The sequence below is a fragment of the Homalodisca vitripennis genome, chromosome 8, assembly GCF_021130785.1.
Source record: "Homalodisca vitripennis isolate AUS2020 chromosome 8, UT_GWSS_2.1, whole genome shotgun sequence".
NCBI classification, from domain to species: Eukaryota; Metazoa; Arthropoda; class Insecta; order Hemiptera; family Cicadellidae; genus Homalodisca; species Homalodisca vitripennis.
In genome coordinates, this window is record NC_060214.1 from 112,941,441 (window position 1) to 112,961,564 (window position 20,124).

Consider the following 20,124-nt stretch of genomic DNA (forward strand, 5'->3'; position numbering starts at 1 on the left):
CAAATAATGAGTTTTCTCAATATTTAGGTTTCAGCAGTTGGCACTGAAGCATGTAACACATTGACTGTGACAGACACACTGCTGCCTCATTCACTTCTTGTCAATGCTCAGTAGAGAGCCACAATGAAGTTGTTAAGGTACAGTCAGTAATCGTCATATCTATACAAAACTTCATGTTATTTATTTATCTTATGAAATTTTAATTGTTACCTATAAAGTAATATAAACATACCCAGCAGGGATCACTTCTGGCTGGTTTATACCTTCCAGTTGAACCGACCACTGGGCACAGCAAAAACCGATGTGCTACTTAAATATGGGCAACCTTATGGATGTCCAGTAGCGGCACATCACTAACCGCAAATGTTGAGATTCTGGGGTTCAAGGGTAATTCGATAGGTCTAGTCTACTGTGGGAGATGACTGTTGGAGTTGGTGGGGTTTGTTCCCTAAGAATCAGAGGTTCTTGCTAGCCTCAACAAAGTTGCCACCCCCTGCCTGCTTTGACTGGAGAGGCTGGTTCAGAGCTGACCTACACTTCTTCCGGGGGGACATGACTTTGAGATGTAGTGCCCTAATTCAATCTCGATAGGAGGCGGCCCCTACTCCCTAACCTTTCCCATCCTGAATATCCTGTCACTCCAGAAGCAGTGCTAAGGTCCTTATACGACTAAATGCATTTTATAACCTTCTTATCCTAAAAGAAAAAAAAAACAAACTTAAATGCACAGTTACATGGTTTTAGTTGAAAAGTTTATGAAATTTAAGTAGGCTAGTAGAACAACATTTAAATCATGTCAAACCACAGCAGAGGGCTTTCATAGATAAAAATTGTCACATGAAATCATATATAGGTGTTAAGAAAATGCTTTTTTAAATTAAAAATATTTAAGAAAATGACCTTCACTGTAGTGAAGAAGTAAGGCTGCTAATCTCTAATTGAGGGGTTGTGGGTTTAATTCTCGGGGAGGTGAATAAAAATTTGGAAATCAATTTTGACCATTTCCCCTTAAAAAGGATTGGTGTAATCAACTATAATACCACTGCCATAGAACGAAAGAAAAGAATATCCTAAAAATTTGAATAGATAGGCAACCTTGCTTAAATAGGCATTATTTCTCATTTTAGTAACTTCAAAACAGTTTCACTACTTTTTTTGCCCTTCACAATATTGTTATGTTAATAATGTTAAGTAATAAAAATTAGTGAAAGCATAACACACTGGTGCATCTATTATTATTATTATTTCCATTTGATTATTATGCATGTTATTATTGTACTAATAATAATCCAAAGACAGAAATGATTAATTTTATTACGAGCTGCTATTTATATTTCTGGCCTTGGCAACACTGATTGTTGCTAGGACTCCAGCTGATGTTTCCAGTCCAGATGCTTCACATTGTTAAACATAACCTCAACGAAAACATTTTGTCATTTTATTATTGTTAGTGTTAGTGATAGCACATTGAAAAAGTGATCTTAGGAGAAAATGGAATTAACTCGTGAACATTTTCGTGCAATAATTTTTCATAACTTTCGACGTGGCCTGACACGACAACAGTGCTTAGATGAACTTAATTCCTTATATGGTAATGAAGCACCTTCTTACAGCACCATTAAAAACTGGTATAACGAATTCAATCGTGGCCGACAATCACTCAAGGACAAATCCCGTGAAGGTCGTCCAACAACGGTTGTTGTGCCAGAAAACGTTGATGCTGTGCATGACTTGATAAAACATGATCGTCATGTAACATATCGCGAGATTGAGGCTTCTTTAGGCATTAGTATGACAAGCACCAATAAGATCTTGCATGAACATTTGCATGTGAAAAAGGTTTTTTCACGTTGGATACCGCATAACCTGACAAACGCGCAAAAGGATGCTCGTGTTGATTGGTGCAAGAAAATGTTGCAGAAATTCACTTAAGGTGCATCAAAAGCAGTTTATAATATCTGCACAGGTGACGAATCATGGATATACTCATATTATCCTGAAACAAAACAGCAATCTACCGTATGGGTCTTTCAAGAAGAGCCAAATCCAACCAAAGTTGTTTGTGGAAGAAGCACATCAAAGCAAATGGTTGCCTGTTTCTTCGGCATAACCGGTCATGTGGCGACTGTGGCATTAGAGCAACGTAAGACGGTTAATTCGGAATGGTACACCACTATTTGTTTGCCAGAAGTCTTTGAGAAACTTCGGAAAAAGTCAAAGAAAAGACGCACCATTCTGCATCACGACAATGCGAGCTGCCACCGATCGGCAGAAACAATGGAGTTTTTGACAAGGCAAAACATTGAATTGATGGGTCATCCGCCGTACAGCCCTGATTTGGCACCTAATGACTTCTTTTTGTTTCCGAACATCAAGAAAAAACTACGTGGACAACGGTTTTCTACACCTGAAGAAGCAGTTTCTGTATTCAAAACCCATGTTTTAGAAGTACCTAAATCGGAGTGGAAAAAGTGCTTTGAAAATTGGTTCCAACGCATGGTAAAGTGTATTGATCTTCATGGAGAATATTTTAAAAAACAATAAAATAGATTTTGTCTTTAAATGCTTGTGTTTTCATTCTTAGGCCACTAATATAAATAGCAGCAATCGTATTATGTAAAAGGTACTGATAATAGAAGGAGAATGAATGTAACTAATTCAGTATTTGATAAAAATATTTATTTACACCAACATAACACATATAAATAACAGTTGTTTGTTTGTATAAAATAAAGAGACTAGCAACACACAATACTTTACAATGAATAAATGCGACACAAACACAAATTACTGTAGTGAACTGCTTAACAATACATTAAATAATTCATGCACAGCGGAAAACGCATTTACACACATGTAAAACACTCAGTTCTTATTGTAATGAATAGGTAGTGAATTGTAGCTTGTTAAATGAATTTTTTATCACTAAGAATAATTACTTATTTAAAAATATAAAATGTTCTTTCATTGTTAAGAGTTTTTATCTACACAACACAAAACTGAGAAAAAAAATTTGATTATATTGAACTATATAAGAAACAAAATATTTAGTAGGACCTTATTTTATTTTATGTCGTTTGATTAAAATATGTTTGTTATATAATGAATTGAAAACTCTTGTATTTTCATAAATGCTAAGTGAAACAAAAAATAGCAATCCCTAAATACATTAAAAAAAATAGATATCACTGTTTATTTTTTTCTCTTACAATTCCAAATTTCAAAAAAAATAGTTATTTTTAACCCTTTGAGTGCTATATTTTTATAAGTTAAACCTGAAGAGCGCATTTTTGCAAAACAGATTTTCTGCATATAATTCCCAAAGGTACCATAATAAAAACAACTTTTGAATAGTTTAATAATACTACATTAAAAACTTTAAAACTGGCCATTAACACGTTCACGACAATGGCTTATTTCCGGACATTTTTATTTGCCGTAGAATTTTCTTGCTTATTTTAAATTTCAACGTTATATTCATCAGTCTCACAAAAAAACAAATATAAAAAATTGTGAAAACTATATAAATTATTAGGTATTAACTTTATAATATATTGTATTTAGATAAAAATCAATGGCACTGTCATTAAATTCCAAAACGATGTATTGTTACCAAAACGATACATTGTTACCAAAACGATGTATTGTTGCCAAAACGATATATTGTTACCAAAACAATATACCAAAACGATACATTGTTACCAAAACGATATCTTGTTACCAAAACGATATATTGTTCCAAAACAATATACCAAAACGATACATTGTTACCAAAACGATATATTGTTACCAAAACGATGTATTGTTGCCAAAACGATATATTGTTACCAAAACGATACATTGTTACCAAAACTATATCTTGTTACCAAAACGATATATTGTTACCAAAACAATATACCAAAACGATACATTGTTACAAAAACAATATATTGTTAAACAGCATCTTTGAACTAACAATTACATAATATTTATCGACGCAGAGTACTCAAAGGGTTAAAGTTAACTTTTTACAAAAAGTTTGCTTAACTGATCATTAGCTTCTTTCGATTCATACACGTGTAAAATTAATAAATATACAAACTTACTTACATCACATCTCTAGTAATACAGTACAATATCACAAAATGAAAAAAATCTCTAAACAAACTTTATAATCTAATTCTAAATCTCTGTTTATAGGGTTTAAAAATACTTAGCTTTATAGGAATGATAACTTGGCCCAGATATTTATAGACATCAGCAATTAATCATAAAATGAAGTATCTTCTTAAACAAGCTATCTTCCAGCGCTACAAACGTTTTTATTAGAATGTACAAAATTATTTACAATCAGTTACAACAGTCATATTAGTTTCTTCCGAAGTTGAATCGACCTGGACATATCACAGCTTTTGTAGGTAACATCTTTACATTAAGTTGACTTAAGTAGTCTACACTCACATAAATACTAACCTAACACAACGTAATACTACTTCTAAAATAATCACAAACAAAAAGCAACAACCATTTAAGTCAGGAGTTTGTATCAATTATGTTTTAGCTTATTCGAATTGTCAAGTTTAAGTCAATTATTTACGTTGTAATTAACACTTAACTGTACATAAAATCTTTGTTAAAAAAATTATGGAACAGAAAAATAAAAACTATATTTAAAAATATAAAGAAATATTACATTATGAGAGATTTTATTTAAATTTAGCATTACAACAGTCTTGGTTTCTTAAATATGTTTATTGACAACAAAGGAACACAATTTAAACGCCACCATTTTTATTTGTAAATACCAAGGACGTAGCCAGTGAGGGGGGCCAAGGAGTCCAGACCCCCCCAAATTTTCAATTTTTTTTTCTATTACGATTATTATTATTTAAATAATTCAGTATTGCAGTATACAAGTACTGCTGAAAGATCGTTCTCAACAAAAAAAGGGTCAAAAATTTTTTAAGGAACAAAATGGGGCCTTACTTTCTGTCCACTTTGGGAAAATATCAGTTGTCTTGACCTCCCCCATCAAATTTTTTTCTGGCTACGTTCTTGGTAAATACCTGAACTTCCCTGACATATTTCACCTGAAATACAAAGTTACCATAAATCAAGTAATTTTTTTATGAAAGTCACATTTTTTTAAGTTATAGACAAGTAAAAATAGGCTTTCCAATAATTATGAAATATGTTCTTTATTTTCTATTATTTCACAAAAGAAAACTCACAATTAATCCAATAATTAGTGGATTAATTATTGGATAATTATGAAATGTTTTTTTATGGAAGAATTGTGAAGGAAACAGGATTGTTTTCAGCATTTGCCGTTTAAAAAATTATACTAGAAAACAATAACGCTTTTTAATTTTTCATTTAAAATGTAAATTTTTTTATTCAGTTTCCATAGTGTAAAAAGTTTTCTGTCAAGTGACTTTCATTTTGTTAAGGTTTTGTAACATGCATTACAAAATTTTCAGTTCTTACTTTGAAAAATGTACATTTAGATACGGTATTAGGTTCATTGTACAGTCTTAGAAACCTCCATAAAACGTGAAAAATCCAAAAATCACGAAACAAAGTAAAGACTTTGGTCCTGTATTGGACTGGCTGGTAAAAACTTCCGTATAGCACAATCCAATATATCCGATTGTGGCTTGAAAAGTGTTAAACAAGTTTAAAAACTTGTATACTTTATTAATACAGATTTTTAAATACTCTAATGCATTTTCAATCTCATTGATATTCTTATTATGTTGGAAAGCATACTTGTCTATCATTCCACTGTATTTGGATAATTAATTTCACAAAGATCAATAACTTTTGATTTTAAACAAAACCACGAGATATCTAACAAAAGGAAATATCTCACCTGAATTTAAAACTATAGTTTCGAATCAAACTAGTAAAAATATTCTAAACCTCATTATTGGTTTCAGTTGTTTTTTTTTTACAACAGTTAAAATCTATGATGAAAAAATAGAATTAGTATGATTGGAAACTTGAAAGCAAAATTTGCAGTAACATTAAAAATGTTAAAATTGAGTACATTAACAAATCTTGTGGGAATAGATTTGATAGATTTTTGTGGGTGGTGAATTTAAAAATGACGATGAGTCACAATAGGGGTGAATTCTTCAGTCCTCCGTTTGTCAGGTATTGGTGGAGGGGGAGGGGGGCAGCAGGGGTTGTTGTCAGATCTGAAAAATTAAAACATTAAAATAAATTATTCACAATCATCAAATAATGGAGTTAGTACGGTTGTGTAATGGACTGTACAAGTCCCAATAACATTACATGTCTTATCTGGAAAAGCAGCTTATTGGCATACCTTTTTGGTGCAGAATTTGGTAAACTATAATGAAGAAGGCGAGTCAGCAAGGGATGTGGAGTTGTCATCACTGTAGTTAAGTACAGCCCGTGGAGGAGCAACAGTGGTTGTGGTTGTGGTTGTGGTGGTGGTGGTGGTGGTGGTGACGGATCTCGGAGAGTCGCCTGAGCCAGAGTTGCCAATCCAAGGTTTGATGAAGCTGAAGTAGATATAAGCGACAAGTGCCAATATCAAAACAAGAGCTATCACCAACAAGATGATCTTTTTCTGAAAAAATAAAGATGTTATCACTACTTGTAGGATTGTTGGGGCTGTAGTAAAGATGGTGGTAACAAAGCTTAAGGAGTCGCCCAAGCCAGGGTTGCCAAAGCAACAAGTACCAATATAAAAACAACAGCTATCACCAACAAGATGATCTTTTTCTGAAAAATTAAAGATGTTATCACTACTTGTAGAATTGTTGGGGCTGTAGTAAAGATGGTGGTAACAAAGCTTAAGGAGTTGCCCAAGCCAGGGTTGCCAAAGCAACAAGTACCAATATAAAAACAACAGCTATCACCAACAAGATGATCTTTTTCTGAAAAATTAAAGATGTTATCACTACTTGTAGAATTGTTGGGGCTGTAGTAAAGATGGTGGTAACAAAGCTTAAGGAGTCGCCCAAGCCAGGGTTGCCAAAGCAACAAGTACCAATATAAAAACAACAGCTATCACCAACAAGATGATCTTTTTCTGAAAAATTAAAGATGTTATCACTACTTGTAGGATTGTTGGGGCTGTAGTAAAGATGGTGGTAACAAATCTTAAGGAGTCGCCCGAGCCAGGGTTGCCAAAGCGACAAGTACCAATATAAAAACAACAGCTATCACCAACAAGATAATATTTTTCTCAGAAATTTAATATATCATTCATTATTATTATTGATAACTACATCTCTGTTATTCACAACTGTGTTTTGTGCCATTCAAAGTTTTAAATAATTGTGATGATTACGATTTAAGGTTTAAACATTACAACCAAGAACAATATTATTTTGTCAATAATAATACTTACTTGTTGCAATGTTTGAGAGCTTTTATTTGTAAAATAAAGTTCTGGAATAAAATAAATTGGCAAACAAACACCTCTTTTTAACAATGTAAATATTTCACAAGTTGTTTTAAGAACTGTAGTCGTCTAGTAATCCAAAGTAATTGCCTCATAAATTATTCTGCCTCATATTGCCTCATTCCAAAATATTCTGAACCTTATATTATGTATGATACATTAAGAATGGTCAGAAATCAGAAACATTTTTATTCAAAGTTTACACATGTATAGTGTCAAGAATATAAACACAACAAATATATTTAAATACATAAGTGAGTGTTTTGTAAAGTCCACAATAAGTCCATTAAAGTTGATAAAAAATAAACAATACTAATTATGAATAATTTACATGATTATAAAATAAATGGTAACATAAATACTTACAATCTTTATCCATTATGAACTTCAAAAACGGACAGTACATTGCTATAGATATATGCACTATAAACTGTCATTATTCCCAATCGAGAGAAATGCGTTTTAACTGATTCATTCCATTGCAATTTTAGAATAATACAGATTGCTTTTTTCTGAATGGTTAAAATTGAATTTGAATTGTTTACTGATGTAACTCCATTTAAAGAAATACCGAAATATGTGAAGGAATAAGCGAAAAATATATAGACTTTAGTGTTTGATCTGTACATAATTTTGACATTCTACGAAGAGCGTATAAACCAGAATTAATTTTTGAGATGGTCTTATCTGAGTGTTTATTCCAATTTAGGGAACTGTCCAAAGTTAGGCCCAAGAATTACCTCTTCAGCTTTCAGTACAGAAACTTGTTCGATTTGCATATTGGGACTAATTTGATTTCTGACTCTATTTGCGTTAAACTCAACATAAACGGTTTTATGTACATTCAAAATTAAATTACTTCTTTGGAAAAACTGATTTAGATTTTGATAAACAGAGGAAGGCTGACATTTCGACTTCCTCCTTAGATGATACACTAACCCTCAAAGTGGCACCAAACACAACTTTTCTAACTCTGGAATAACTTTAAGGTAAGAGAGGAATAACAGAGGTCCCAATATTGATCCTTGGGTCACCCCAAAAAATGTTTGTTTTAGAGTTGAGGCATATTTAATTGTAAAATTATTTTTGTTATTTTGGTGTTCAATTTCCACATGTATGTATTTTAATTGTACTTAGAGTAAGAAAGATTGGGCTGTAAAATTATACGAACAAGCATTTTTTACATTGCAAAGGAATATCATTTTGGGAATATTATAATTAATTCTTCAGTAATAATAAAGAAATCTTCATTTGATTTCTAAATAACCTTTTAAAATATATGTAAAGATAACATAACAAGCTAATGTAAGTACAATGTAACAGTAATATAATTAGCCTACTTTTCTCGCTTTTCCTTTGTATCGGATGGCCTTCTTGGTCTGCACTTTGGCTGTCTCTACGGCCTCCCCAGCCTCCAGGACATGGTGCTCGATGCTGTTTATCAGGTCTCCCTGGACAACAAGAGAGACTTTACACACTTTTCCAATGTTTTCATTGAGCATCATTGTGTAATCCTCTAAACGGTATTTAGAGTCTACAAAATGTTAATATAAATCGAGTTTGGGTGATGGTTGGAGCTGGTTACAAAGGGATGAACTTTCACATGGCAGAGCAAATGTGGGTTTTGTGGCCCACAGACTGCATTAGTTATAAACCCATGTTCTGAGTTCAAAGCCTCCTCCTAGCTTTAGAAATTGGGTGTTTTGTTCTTGAAGCTAAAATGTTTCTTCAACACTTTTAGTCCTCATTTACAACTTTGATGAATGAGGATTTCATCAAAGCATGTACACAGCTTTAACGGGCCCTGGAAAAGATATTCGCCTACCTCCCCTCCCGTCACACCGCTTCACCCCCCACCACCAATCGTTATCCTATTGACAATATATTATTATTTTTTTTAATGATAGCCAGATTCAATATGCGTTGCTGAAAAATGTAAAAGATCTTATTGATCAAACCGTTTTTAATTAATTTTGTGAACTCTAAAAACGTATAATATTTAGTCTATTTGTTTCCGATTGAAATTTATTTTTAGATTTGTTGAAAAATCTTTAAAAGCTTTTTGTAAATTTTATTTTTATTCTTAATTGAAGAAAATTTGTTTTTTGTATTGGCATTCCAGTTATGATTCGTCGGATCAGACCGGACACAAGTGTTGAGGTATTTGTTGTTTGATCACAAGAAACTATTATTGACTTTTCCGCTTGAATGCACGATGTAAATAATCACGAATAGAGATTGTTAAATCTAAGTCTAAATCTAAATTTAAAATGAAAGTAATTTTACTATTTTTTAAGTTACTAGTCACAGTTTCTTCGAAATTGTAATGACCAATATAACACATTTAGCCTATAATAGAGTTTCAGTAATTTGATTAAGCTATCTCGTCCATTGACACTATCCCTTCAAGTAGACATGTGGCAGAGTCCCCTGAGAGCATGGGCCTTGGCAAAATCGTCTGAAAATTTGGTCTGAGTATGAGTCTGCTTGAACATGGCATGATGGGGCAGTTCATAGAGAGGAGGTGACCAGTCAGGGTCAGGACACTCAACCGTGTGACCTAGGGCAAAGTACTGAGGTTCAAGTTACTTTGAAGTTTAGCTTCGAGGGAGTGAAATCTTCGTTGAGCAATGGTTTGAGTTATGAGAGAGACATTTTCTGCCTTGAGGGAAAAGAAGAAAAAATGGCCTCCTTGAGAGTCTTTAGAGGAGAAATGAAGAAATCACAAAGTGATTCTTTGGCAGATATTTTATTGCAGAGAGTGTTTATATTGAGTCTAAAAGCGTTAGAGAGTAGAGTGGAAAATCAACAAAATTGGTTGAGAGTAGAGTGACAGAGCATTGAGAGGCTGGCTACATCTTTAAATAATAATGTTTATAAATGTGGTAAATAAAAAAATACGAGTTAAATATTTTATTTGAGTTAAAAATGATATAATCCAAAGTAATGTATTGTACTTTACTACATGAAAACCAATGTTTATTTTTAACTCGTATTTAAACAGACCTGCTAGCAAATCTGTTAGATACTTGTATAACTTTTACTTTTTATTGAAACCTTACAAATCACTGTGTTAATTGAGATTTGTCAGATTTAAATATCATTCATAGGTGCTTGGTGGACTTTGATTCTTTTCCTCAAGCCTTTTGTCTTTATTAATCAACAACGAAATATTCCAATTATTTCAGCTTGTTTTTTTTTAATTATAGCTTGTGTTGATTATAATGTTTTTGTTTGTTAACAATATCTCTTCAGGAGCAGATATTTGGTTAGTTTAATAAATGTGTCCTCTAATCAATGGTTTCTGAAAAAATTAAAACGTAAGATATTTACTCACTTTTGTTTGAACTTCATGATAAACGAAGTTACCTAATTGAAGAACCTTAAATTCTTATTCTTACTCTATGCTATTGACATGGTTAAAAGAAATATTCTCAACATAGCGAAGATTCCTAAGAATATGACCAAATACGACAAAAATTAAAATGGTGTAAAAATCTTATTGCTTTAGGACCTAAAAAGTAGTTGTAACTCATAATTATACATTTAACTCAATATTAAAATAATTATTCGTAAATATTGCATACTTGCTGTTCGACGAGAATCGCCATTTCCACGAATAAGTCTCGCAGCTCCTTGATGGATTTCTCGAGCCTTAGAAGTTCCTCGTGTCGTATTTGGATGTCTTCTAAGGCCCTCCTCGCTTCTTGTGTTTCCGTTATTATCTGTAAATCAATTTAAATAAATTAAACCCTAAGTAATCACATTAATTATTATAAATAAAAGATTATCTGCAAATTATTCCATGGAGTACATAGTTTAAAATAAAAAGTAGATTTCTTTCTTAAAAACACTTAAATCAACTTTATTTTGAAGGATATTGGGTAAGCTAGAAATTACTACCTCTCCATGTTCCTTTTTTAAATAAAATACCAGTTTGTAGACTGACATCTAACCTTCTCTCCAGATTATTGTGTATATATATATAACATATATATTAAGTAATTATATGTAAAGGGTGATTTTTTTATTGGTGTGGTTTTTAAGTTGGCACCACTATTAAACACAACAATTAAATTTGAATAAAACAGCTGATCTTTGTTTATTATCTTATGTCATTTCGATATTTGTATTGTCTAGTGCGTATTATTGTATAGTAACCATGAACAGACTTACAAAAGAAGAGCGTTTGCGAATAGTGCAAATTTATTTTGAAAACCGCAGTTCAGTTCCGGCAACTTACTGAGCTCTTCGTCCGATTTACGGACCTCATAATCGTCCATCAGAGTCAGGTATACGAGCTTTGGTTAATCGTTTTCGTAATACCCACACTCTTGTTGACAAGCATCGGCAGAGACGCCGCACAGTAAGGACCGAAGAGGCTGTTGATGCTGTTGCTCATAGTGTTGAAGAGGATCCAAGTGTGTCGATTCGTCATCGTGCGCAGCAATTAGCGATCTGCTACTCAACTCTATGGAATATTTTACGGAAGGATCTACGCCTATATCCATACAAGATTCAGTTGGTGCAAGAACTGAAACGATTAGACTATCGCAAGCGTCTTGATTTCGTTGAATGGGCTCAACATAAGATAACACGTGACCCAGCTTTCGCAGGCAAGATTTTTTTCAGTGATGAGGCTCATTTCTGGTTATGCGGCTTTGTCAACAAACAGAATTGTCGGATTTGGAGTGATGAAAACCCAAAAGAATTTGTTGGTATGCCCCTTCATCCACAAAAACTTACCATTTGGTGCCCCATTTGGGCAGGTGGTGTTATTGGCCCTTATTTTTTTAAAGACAATGCTGGCCAGACTGTTACGGTAAATGGTCAACGCTTTCGGGCAATGTTACGGGACTTTTTCTTTCCTCAGCTAAACGAACTTGAAGTGGATTTAGAAAATGTCTGGTTCCAACAAGACAGCGCGACGTGCCACACGGCAAACGACACAATTGGCCTCTTGGCAGAAACATTTGGTGAACGTATCATCTCATTTAGAGGTAGTGTCAACTGGCCCCCACGGTCGTGTGATATCACGCCAACAGACTACTTTCTGTGGGGATATGTTAAGTCTCAAGTATACGCTGACAAGCCACAAACTTTAAATGACTTGGAAGCTAACATTCGTCGAGTTATTGGCGGAATTCAACCACAGCTGCTGGAAAGAGTATTCGAAAATTGGACTTCTCGATTGGGCTTTCTACGCGAACGAAATGGAGCCCATATGCCAGAAATCATTTTTAAACGTTAATGTCATGACACTGTAGTTCAAATAAATGCATTTTATGTCAATGCAGGTTGTTTTTCATTTTTTTTATTTAGTTTTAAAAACCGCACCAATAAAATAATCACCCTTTATAATTACTTTTAGTACATCTTAGTTTGTAACCTTAATTGTTAAAACAACAACGGTAGGTAATAGAATCTTTAGTTTTTTTAGAATTTTTTATTTTTCGTGAATATAACTGACTAATACTTACATCGCTATTGAATATTGATCCGTAATTCCCTTGTTCCAACAGCTCTTCTAGTTTCTCGTCCGAGACTTCCGCTTTTGCTGTGACAAACACATTTCAATATGGCATGAGACTAATGTAATGATTGAGAATTCCATAATTTATAATCCTCACTGGAAATAATGTTGCTAGAAATCAGTATTATTTGACTTTACTTCTATTAACTACTTTCCAATACATATTTGAAATACTTATAATTCTGTCATCAATATAAACTAGTTTAATTTTTCGTAAACATTAACAATTTTTATTTTTTAATTTTCTATTTTCTTGGTTGGGCTTTTTACTCGTTTCCTTACACCGCACATCTTAGCTTTCTCATATTATGTCATACAACTTGACAATTTTTGGAATTATGAAATAATTTGAATACTTTTTAATTTTTTTACTGCAAACAAAAATTGTTGTCAGAATTTGTTTTAAAACCAATAAACAAACTGTTACCAGAGCGCCCAATGGATATCACAAGCCCATTTAAAAATATGTGCTAAAAACAAAAATAATTTTCCTAAAATTACAATTTTAATCTTGAAACTTTTCTTCAGTTGGATTTTGCCAACTACATAAATAGTCTTTCTGGATTTCCAAAATAGTCCAGAAAGAAAGGGTTGAGCTAATAAAAAAATTATGTAATTATGTAAGTTAGATAACCTTCAAATGTGTACCACTACAAAATTACATCTTGCTACTTTTCACATGCAAATTTACGCTGTTTGTTTTACTACATTTCTTTATACTTTAGTTGATGGAGAAAAAATATATACCAATAAAATTGGTCAATTCTTAAACAAAAAAAAAAATAAAGAAAAGTAGTTTCTGTACACTTAATGATGACAGTAGGTAGGCAACAGGGTTGCAGTGGCTCTAGTGGAGGTTAGTGGAGAATTGAATTGTAACAACAATCATTAATGGCCAGTCATATTCTTAAAAAAATAATAAAGACCACAACATGTTGTGCTTCTAATTTTAAACTATTTTTCATTATCTGCACTCGTGTCCTCTTCACATTTTCACAAGACGTTGCTATATGGAAACCACCACTACGAATAATAGTCTTCCTGTGCTGTGTGACCTAGATTCTTATCTCAATTACCAGATAAACGAGATAAGCGAGGCAGCGAGATAAAGACACTGCAGAACAACACAAGTAATCGCTGTTGATTAAATGCATTAAATATTCATGAAAGAGAAAGGCCAGTGAGTGCAAGGCACTTACACGGGTCACTCTTGTCTTTGTTCTGTTCGCGGTTGAGCAGCACTCATCAGAGCGTACAGAGAGGCCTGTGGCTGCCCTGGAAACCACAGCTGCTGCTTCTGCTCATCGCCGAGTTGTCATGGTCCAACCATTGTCTCATCTCTTTTTCTGAGAACCGAGCCAGGTGCCCTCTGGAGCGATCAAATCCCAGTGTTGAATCGTCAGAGCAAAACTAAAATTTCGGTGTTGAGTTTTCCTAATGACAATTGAAGATTCAAAGTGTTAGTGACTTCCAAGCAAATATTGAAAAGGCTTAGCCTGCTTCAAAAGTCACTTTGGATTTTAACTTCAAGACAAATTCTTATTATAGTCAAATAGACGATAACAGAGAAATTCAAGACGTATTAAATGTTGTGGGGCAGACGGAAAACACGTGTTGCATCGCAACAAAAAGTTTTAACTAAGTGTGTAGAAAGTACACCAAAAGGTCTAATAGAGGATAGGATTTAGGAGGTAAACATTGGTAAATAATCGTAAATCCTTCCTTTCCATTTAACAATTAACCACGCTATTAGAAAAAAACGGGGTTGGCATTTTGCTAAATGGGATAATGCAATTGGAAAACACAAACTTTCCTATTGGCAAGACAAAGAGAGGAGTAGATAAAAGTGAAAGACTGGAAAGAATACAGAAGAATCAGAAATGATGATAATGTAGGATAATTGAAGCTTCCTACCTATAGAGGCTATCCTGTGTATCCTCTCCTCGCATTTCTCCTTGTAGTCGACCTGCTCAAGGTTGAACTCTGTCACCGCTTGGACGAATAGGTGCAGCGTCGTTGCATGTTGCGTGCGACGTATCCTCAGCCCAGCAGGGACAGGATCGCCCTCCGACAGGTCTTCCTCCTCCTGCGAAATCCGCTTCTCAAGCGCTGTAACAAGAAACTGTCAATAAATTTCAAAAGTATTTCAATGGTATGTTGGGATATGAGTGGATTTCTTGTGATGAGAATAGGTTCAGGATATGACAAGTTCTCAAACTGTTGAAATATCCACTTCTGTAGAGCTGTTATACGAAAATGCCAAAAGACCTACGTTTTTCGACGGGGTGTTTTACTCGGAGATGTATGGATCCCTATACAATATGTGTCTTCTAGTGATATCCGCTTCTCTACGGCTGAACACGAACTTGCCAAAGACTTTTCGACAGAATATTTGTTGATTGGTGGGTCGATCATAAGTTGTGTCCCTAGTTATTTAAAATCTGGGAGGTTAACAAAATGTTTATATCGTATTCATAAAAGCACAACAATTATGTGAATGTTGAATTTAGCTCCAGTTCACCTTCGTCTGATGTGCAGAATCTGTAATCTGATGCTGTTGCAGACTTGACTCCTGGAATCTGGAGTCATGTTTGTCTGAAGGGATGCAAAAATAGTCGGTAACGAAGAAAGAAGACACAAAAATCGTCAGAGGACACCCACACTACAAAAAATTAGTGCTATTTTTGGATCCCTTCAGACAAACATGACTCCAGATTCCAGGAGTAAGAGGAAGATTCTACACGTAAGAGGAAGATTAACTGGAGCTAAATTCGACAATCTCGTCGAATCAGCCCTGCCCACCATAGCTGCTTTATGTGTAGAAGACTCAGGTTTTAGGATCGTGTCAGTTAACATCTTAGTGCACTCAATTGTGTACCAGCTGAGAAAGTGAGAATACCTCTTCACCTAGATTGCACTATTTTTTGTAGTCTGGTTGTCTCTGACGTCGAAACGATGTGGAGGTTCGTTTTGAGCATCTTCGTTCTTCGTCACCGACTATTTTTGGATCCCTTCAGACGAACATGACTCCAGATTCCAAAGTCTGCAACAACATCCGACTACAGATGCTGCACGTAAGAGGAAGGTTATCTGGAGCTAAATTCAACATCACATCGAATCAGCCCTTACCACCATGGCTGCTTTATTTTTAGCAGACTACAATTTTCTAATGGTCATCATCAATCAAAGATTTTGTCATAGTTTATCGCAACCACTAAGTTCTAGTTCTTCGTCTTTGCACAGTGGCAATGAAGTCCTTACTGAATTCTCATCTGACCGTCAGAGAGACAGCGGGTGCACGTAATAACAATGATGAAACGTTAATGCAGTTCCCAAACGTGTTGTGCTCTGTTGAAACCATCCGTTCACAGCTTCATTAGAATAACAAGAGCCTGCACCTCCGCCTGAGGCAACCGATGTGACAGTGTCTATTGTTTACACTTCATTGGTCACATGATAAATTCCAAGGCTGACGCTTACACTTTGTTGCTTCACACAGGAAATGGTTGTCAAGCCATTGCTTCCCTAATAATCGCGACTGAAATAGCTAATCCTGTTTTTTTTTTTTTTTTTTTTTTTTTTTTTTTTTTTTTTTTTTTTAGTTTGAACTATCCATAGTATACTCAGCTGATTCCAGCTAAACTGTTAAACTGAGTGTCCCGTAAATCTCTGGACAAAGGTATCCCTTTATTGCTCAGGTCAAGACAGACGTATTTTACCATATGAACATGGGTCTCCGGTGTTTAGTTTCCCATCTGTCTGTCTGTATGTGTTTTAATTAATTAATAACATAAAAAGTAATAAATTAAATTATACCAAATTGGGCTCAGATTTTATGCTAACAAGGTCAGTTACTGAAAAGAATATAATGCAATTATTATTAGTGTTTTCAAAATGGCGGACACTAAAACTTGTAAACTTGGAATGTCTTAAAATCTAGCTATTTTCTCAAAAATTATAAGTATAGCAGTTTTTAGAAGGGGTTTTCACAGATATAATGACAAAAAAATTATTAAAATCAAATAAAAAATAGATGATTTAGAGCATGTTTACTGTGACAAGACATGGCCCACATTAAGAGCTGCCGTTTATTCAGTTTTATTTTATTGCCTAAAATTCCTTAAAGTTCAACAATTTCTCGGAGGATGTTTTCCTAGCCCCTATTTTTGAAGAAAGAGTCCCGAAGGTATTTTGTACTTCCTAACTCACCCAGTGTGGCAGCCCCCCGAAATAATTTTCTATATACGTCACTGGCCCATAGTAACATCCGACTTCATCCCTGTAAGTTACTGATTATTCAAACATCTAACGAACTGTTGCTATCTTTTTCAGTTCATTCAAGCCATAGGTTTTGTTGTATTTAAATTTATAAGTACTCGTATTAATTTTGCCTCTATGGAATGTCTCAGTAATACTCTAAGTGATTACACAATAAATTACTTATCCGTAATTAATAATTAGTGATTAGTAATTTACTATTCAAATTCAGATAGCCATTAGGTAAAACCTTAATTAAGGTATTTAAATTGTATTTAACTATGGATGGCTGTTAAAAGTGTATAATTAGTCGTTTATGGCTACAGTAGCCTATACTTGACTAAACAAAACCAATGGTGATTTTCCACACACAATACAAGTACAAAATACGAGTATTACTATCCTGTCTATTACTATTCCACTGTATTTTCTATTCACCACCAAGTATTATTGTAGCGTTATCACAGGCTACATTGTCAATATGTGTGTTAATATTTGTATCAAAGAGAATATTAGAAAGTTACCGGATACGGAATTCATAAAAACGTCTACTAGATAACATTTGTTGGGTCTTTTCTAGTATGTCCCCGCATTCTATATTTTAATTTCTATAAGTTAGATTACGTTACTAGAGCTACAAATGTAATTTCTAAAGGTAATTGAGGTTAGGTTAAGCTAGGTTTTTGACAATAATTTGCAAAAAAATTGAAAAACGAGTTTCATTAATTTGTACGAAAAAACACAAATTAGTAATGAAAAATGTTTAAAATAATATACTATTCTGATGGCCAGAACGCTTTAATATCCTCCATGATTTGTTCGAACAAATCTGTGTTTTGGTGGCGATGTTTCCACAGAAACTCACACAAGTATGAGTCTAGCAAGTTGCGACTTGTACCGCATTCGTTCCTATTACGCCGTTTTGCCAACGCCCAGAGCGATTCGATTCTCTGTGATAGTGCTCCTGTTGTAGGATCAACAAAATTTTCAGAATGGGTTAGATCACGCGATGCTTGCCCGCTGCGCAGCGCTTCGCGCTGCTTGCTCTTTTAGAAAAAGATTAACTCGAGCTTGCAAAGTCCAAGCCCAGATCAAGCGGCGCGCGTTTATCACTGATAAGATAAGACGAGTGGAAAACGCACCTTATATAGGTAGGAGGTGGCCAAACTTGTGATTCGTCGGACCAACCAGAGTTTCAGGATTTCCCGCTTTTCAATTGACAATGAATTAACCGCTTTAATTACGATCTTTGTGAATGCGGGAACATATTAGAAAATACCCCAGTTGTTTACAGGGTAGTAATAACAAAAATACTAGGCTAACATCTCAGAATTGATTTCTTCTAGGTCTAGATTGTTTATTGGAGTTTATCTATCTAGGGTACGGTTATAAAGATAAGTGGCCATTATCTTCTTGTTGTAGTCCATACTTGCTTGTGATATTGATTTTTCTAGGGGAAAATGTCTTTTGCATATGACCAACCTTCTTCTCTTCCTTAATATACTGTGACTGAGAAAATGTTTCAATTTGAAAATCCGTAAAAAAAATCATTTTCCACAACTCTATGAGCGAATGCTCGTGTAAAAGTGAAAAGAATGTTCATTTATACATGTAAAGAACAATGTACAAAAGCTGTAACGTTTATTCTTGTATTTTATATAATAACATATTTCCGCAACCCTGTTACTCGTTACTAGTTAATACAAGTTACATCCGATCTTCTTGGAACTACATTTTTGGCGGATTAATAATCTAATTGGCACGCGTATTAATTTTTTTTGTCTCGTGAACTTTGTAGCTGCCGTTCCTGCTGCCGAGCAACATCTCGCGCGCCATGTCCGTAAGTAAAATTTAAATTTTCATGTTATAAATTAGCCCTTTCATGCGAAACATCTAATTTTGAATGTAATATATATATATATATATATATATATATATATATATTAATGTTGTAAATGGTAAAGTAACTTACCATGGTTGACGTTTTATTTGACAGATTAATATCGATAGGAAACAGGATTTTTCCGGATATTTGCCATCGTTCAGTGAAACAATAAATCAGTAACACTACGTTTCGAGATCTGCAATCTGATCTCTTCTTCAGGTAATAACTAACCTAATACATAAAAAATAACCTTCAAACAAAGAATAATATCGATAACTGTGTGGTGATGTCCTTCTGACGAGACCACGTTGTCATGAATCTTAAGTTGTCTCGATAAATGGCTAATACCGTCGTGATTTTGTTTTAGGCGAGTTCAACTTCGAATCTCTGATTTTAATTTCGAGTCTCTGAGTTTGATGTTAACCATGATTATAACTTCTAGTCTACTAATATTCACTTTTTCCGACTACAGCTGCAATGTCGAACCAAGATGCAAACGCCCGCGCTTGTGAGTCAACATCAACGCGAATGGAAGTCGATTTTAAGTTTTAATAATTATTAAGTTCGTATGCAAAATTCCCATAGAACATTGGAACCATTAGGACTATCCCCATTATAACATTTAGTTCATTACATCTCATTTGGCAACAACGTGGCAATACAATATTTTATTTTTAACATCTAGAAGCGGTACTTTTATGTTTATTCGCCACAGTATTTTCGTTATAAGTAAACTTTGCAAATCGAGTATTCATTGCTATGACCTCAGCGGTATCCAACCCCACGTGTTTCGTCCATTTGGTATAAAGCAATATTTCGTTTCTCTTCACCATTATCAACAGAGAGAATAGTAATATTCCACAATTTACCATGGATTCTACGTTCAACTATTATAAAATTAGGCTAGAGCATCGCTACGGGTAAAACCCTGCATTGGTGTTAGGACCTCACGACTATCATACATCAAGCAGTTAACTGTCAAAAAAGAAAAGGCAACGAAACAATTAAACCTACGTCGTTACTAGTATTCAT

The 20,124-nt window shown here is 34.1% G+C and overlaps 1 protein-coding gene across 1 annotated transcript in view; it reads right to left on the minus strand.

Moving 5' to 3' along the window:
* Positions 1 to 5,807: 5,807 nt before the first annotated feature.
* LOC124368329 (syntaxin-like) overlaps positions 5,808 to 20,124 on the minus strand; it is a 32,569-nt gene continuing 18,252 nt past the window's right edge. Inside the window, exons 5-10 of the mRNA XM_046825603.1 lie at positions 14,865 to 15,059; positions 12,898 to 12,974; positions 11,005 to 11,142; positions 8,758 to 8,868; positions 6,311 to 6,577; positions 5,808 to 6,179 (exon numbers count right to left, since the gene is read on the minus strand). Coding sequence (XP_046681559.1) covers positions 6,335 to 6,577; positions 8,758 to 8,868; positions 11,005 to 11,142; positions 12,898 to 12,974; positions 14,865 to 15,059 — 764 coding nt within the window. The 3' untranslated portion in view covers positions 5,808 to 6,179; positions 6,311 to 6,334. The remainder of the gene's footprint in view (positions 6,180 to 6,310; positions 6,578 to 8,757; positions 8,869 to 11,004; positions 11,143 to 12,897; positions 12,975 to 14,864; positions 15,060 to 20,124) is intronic.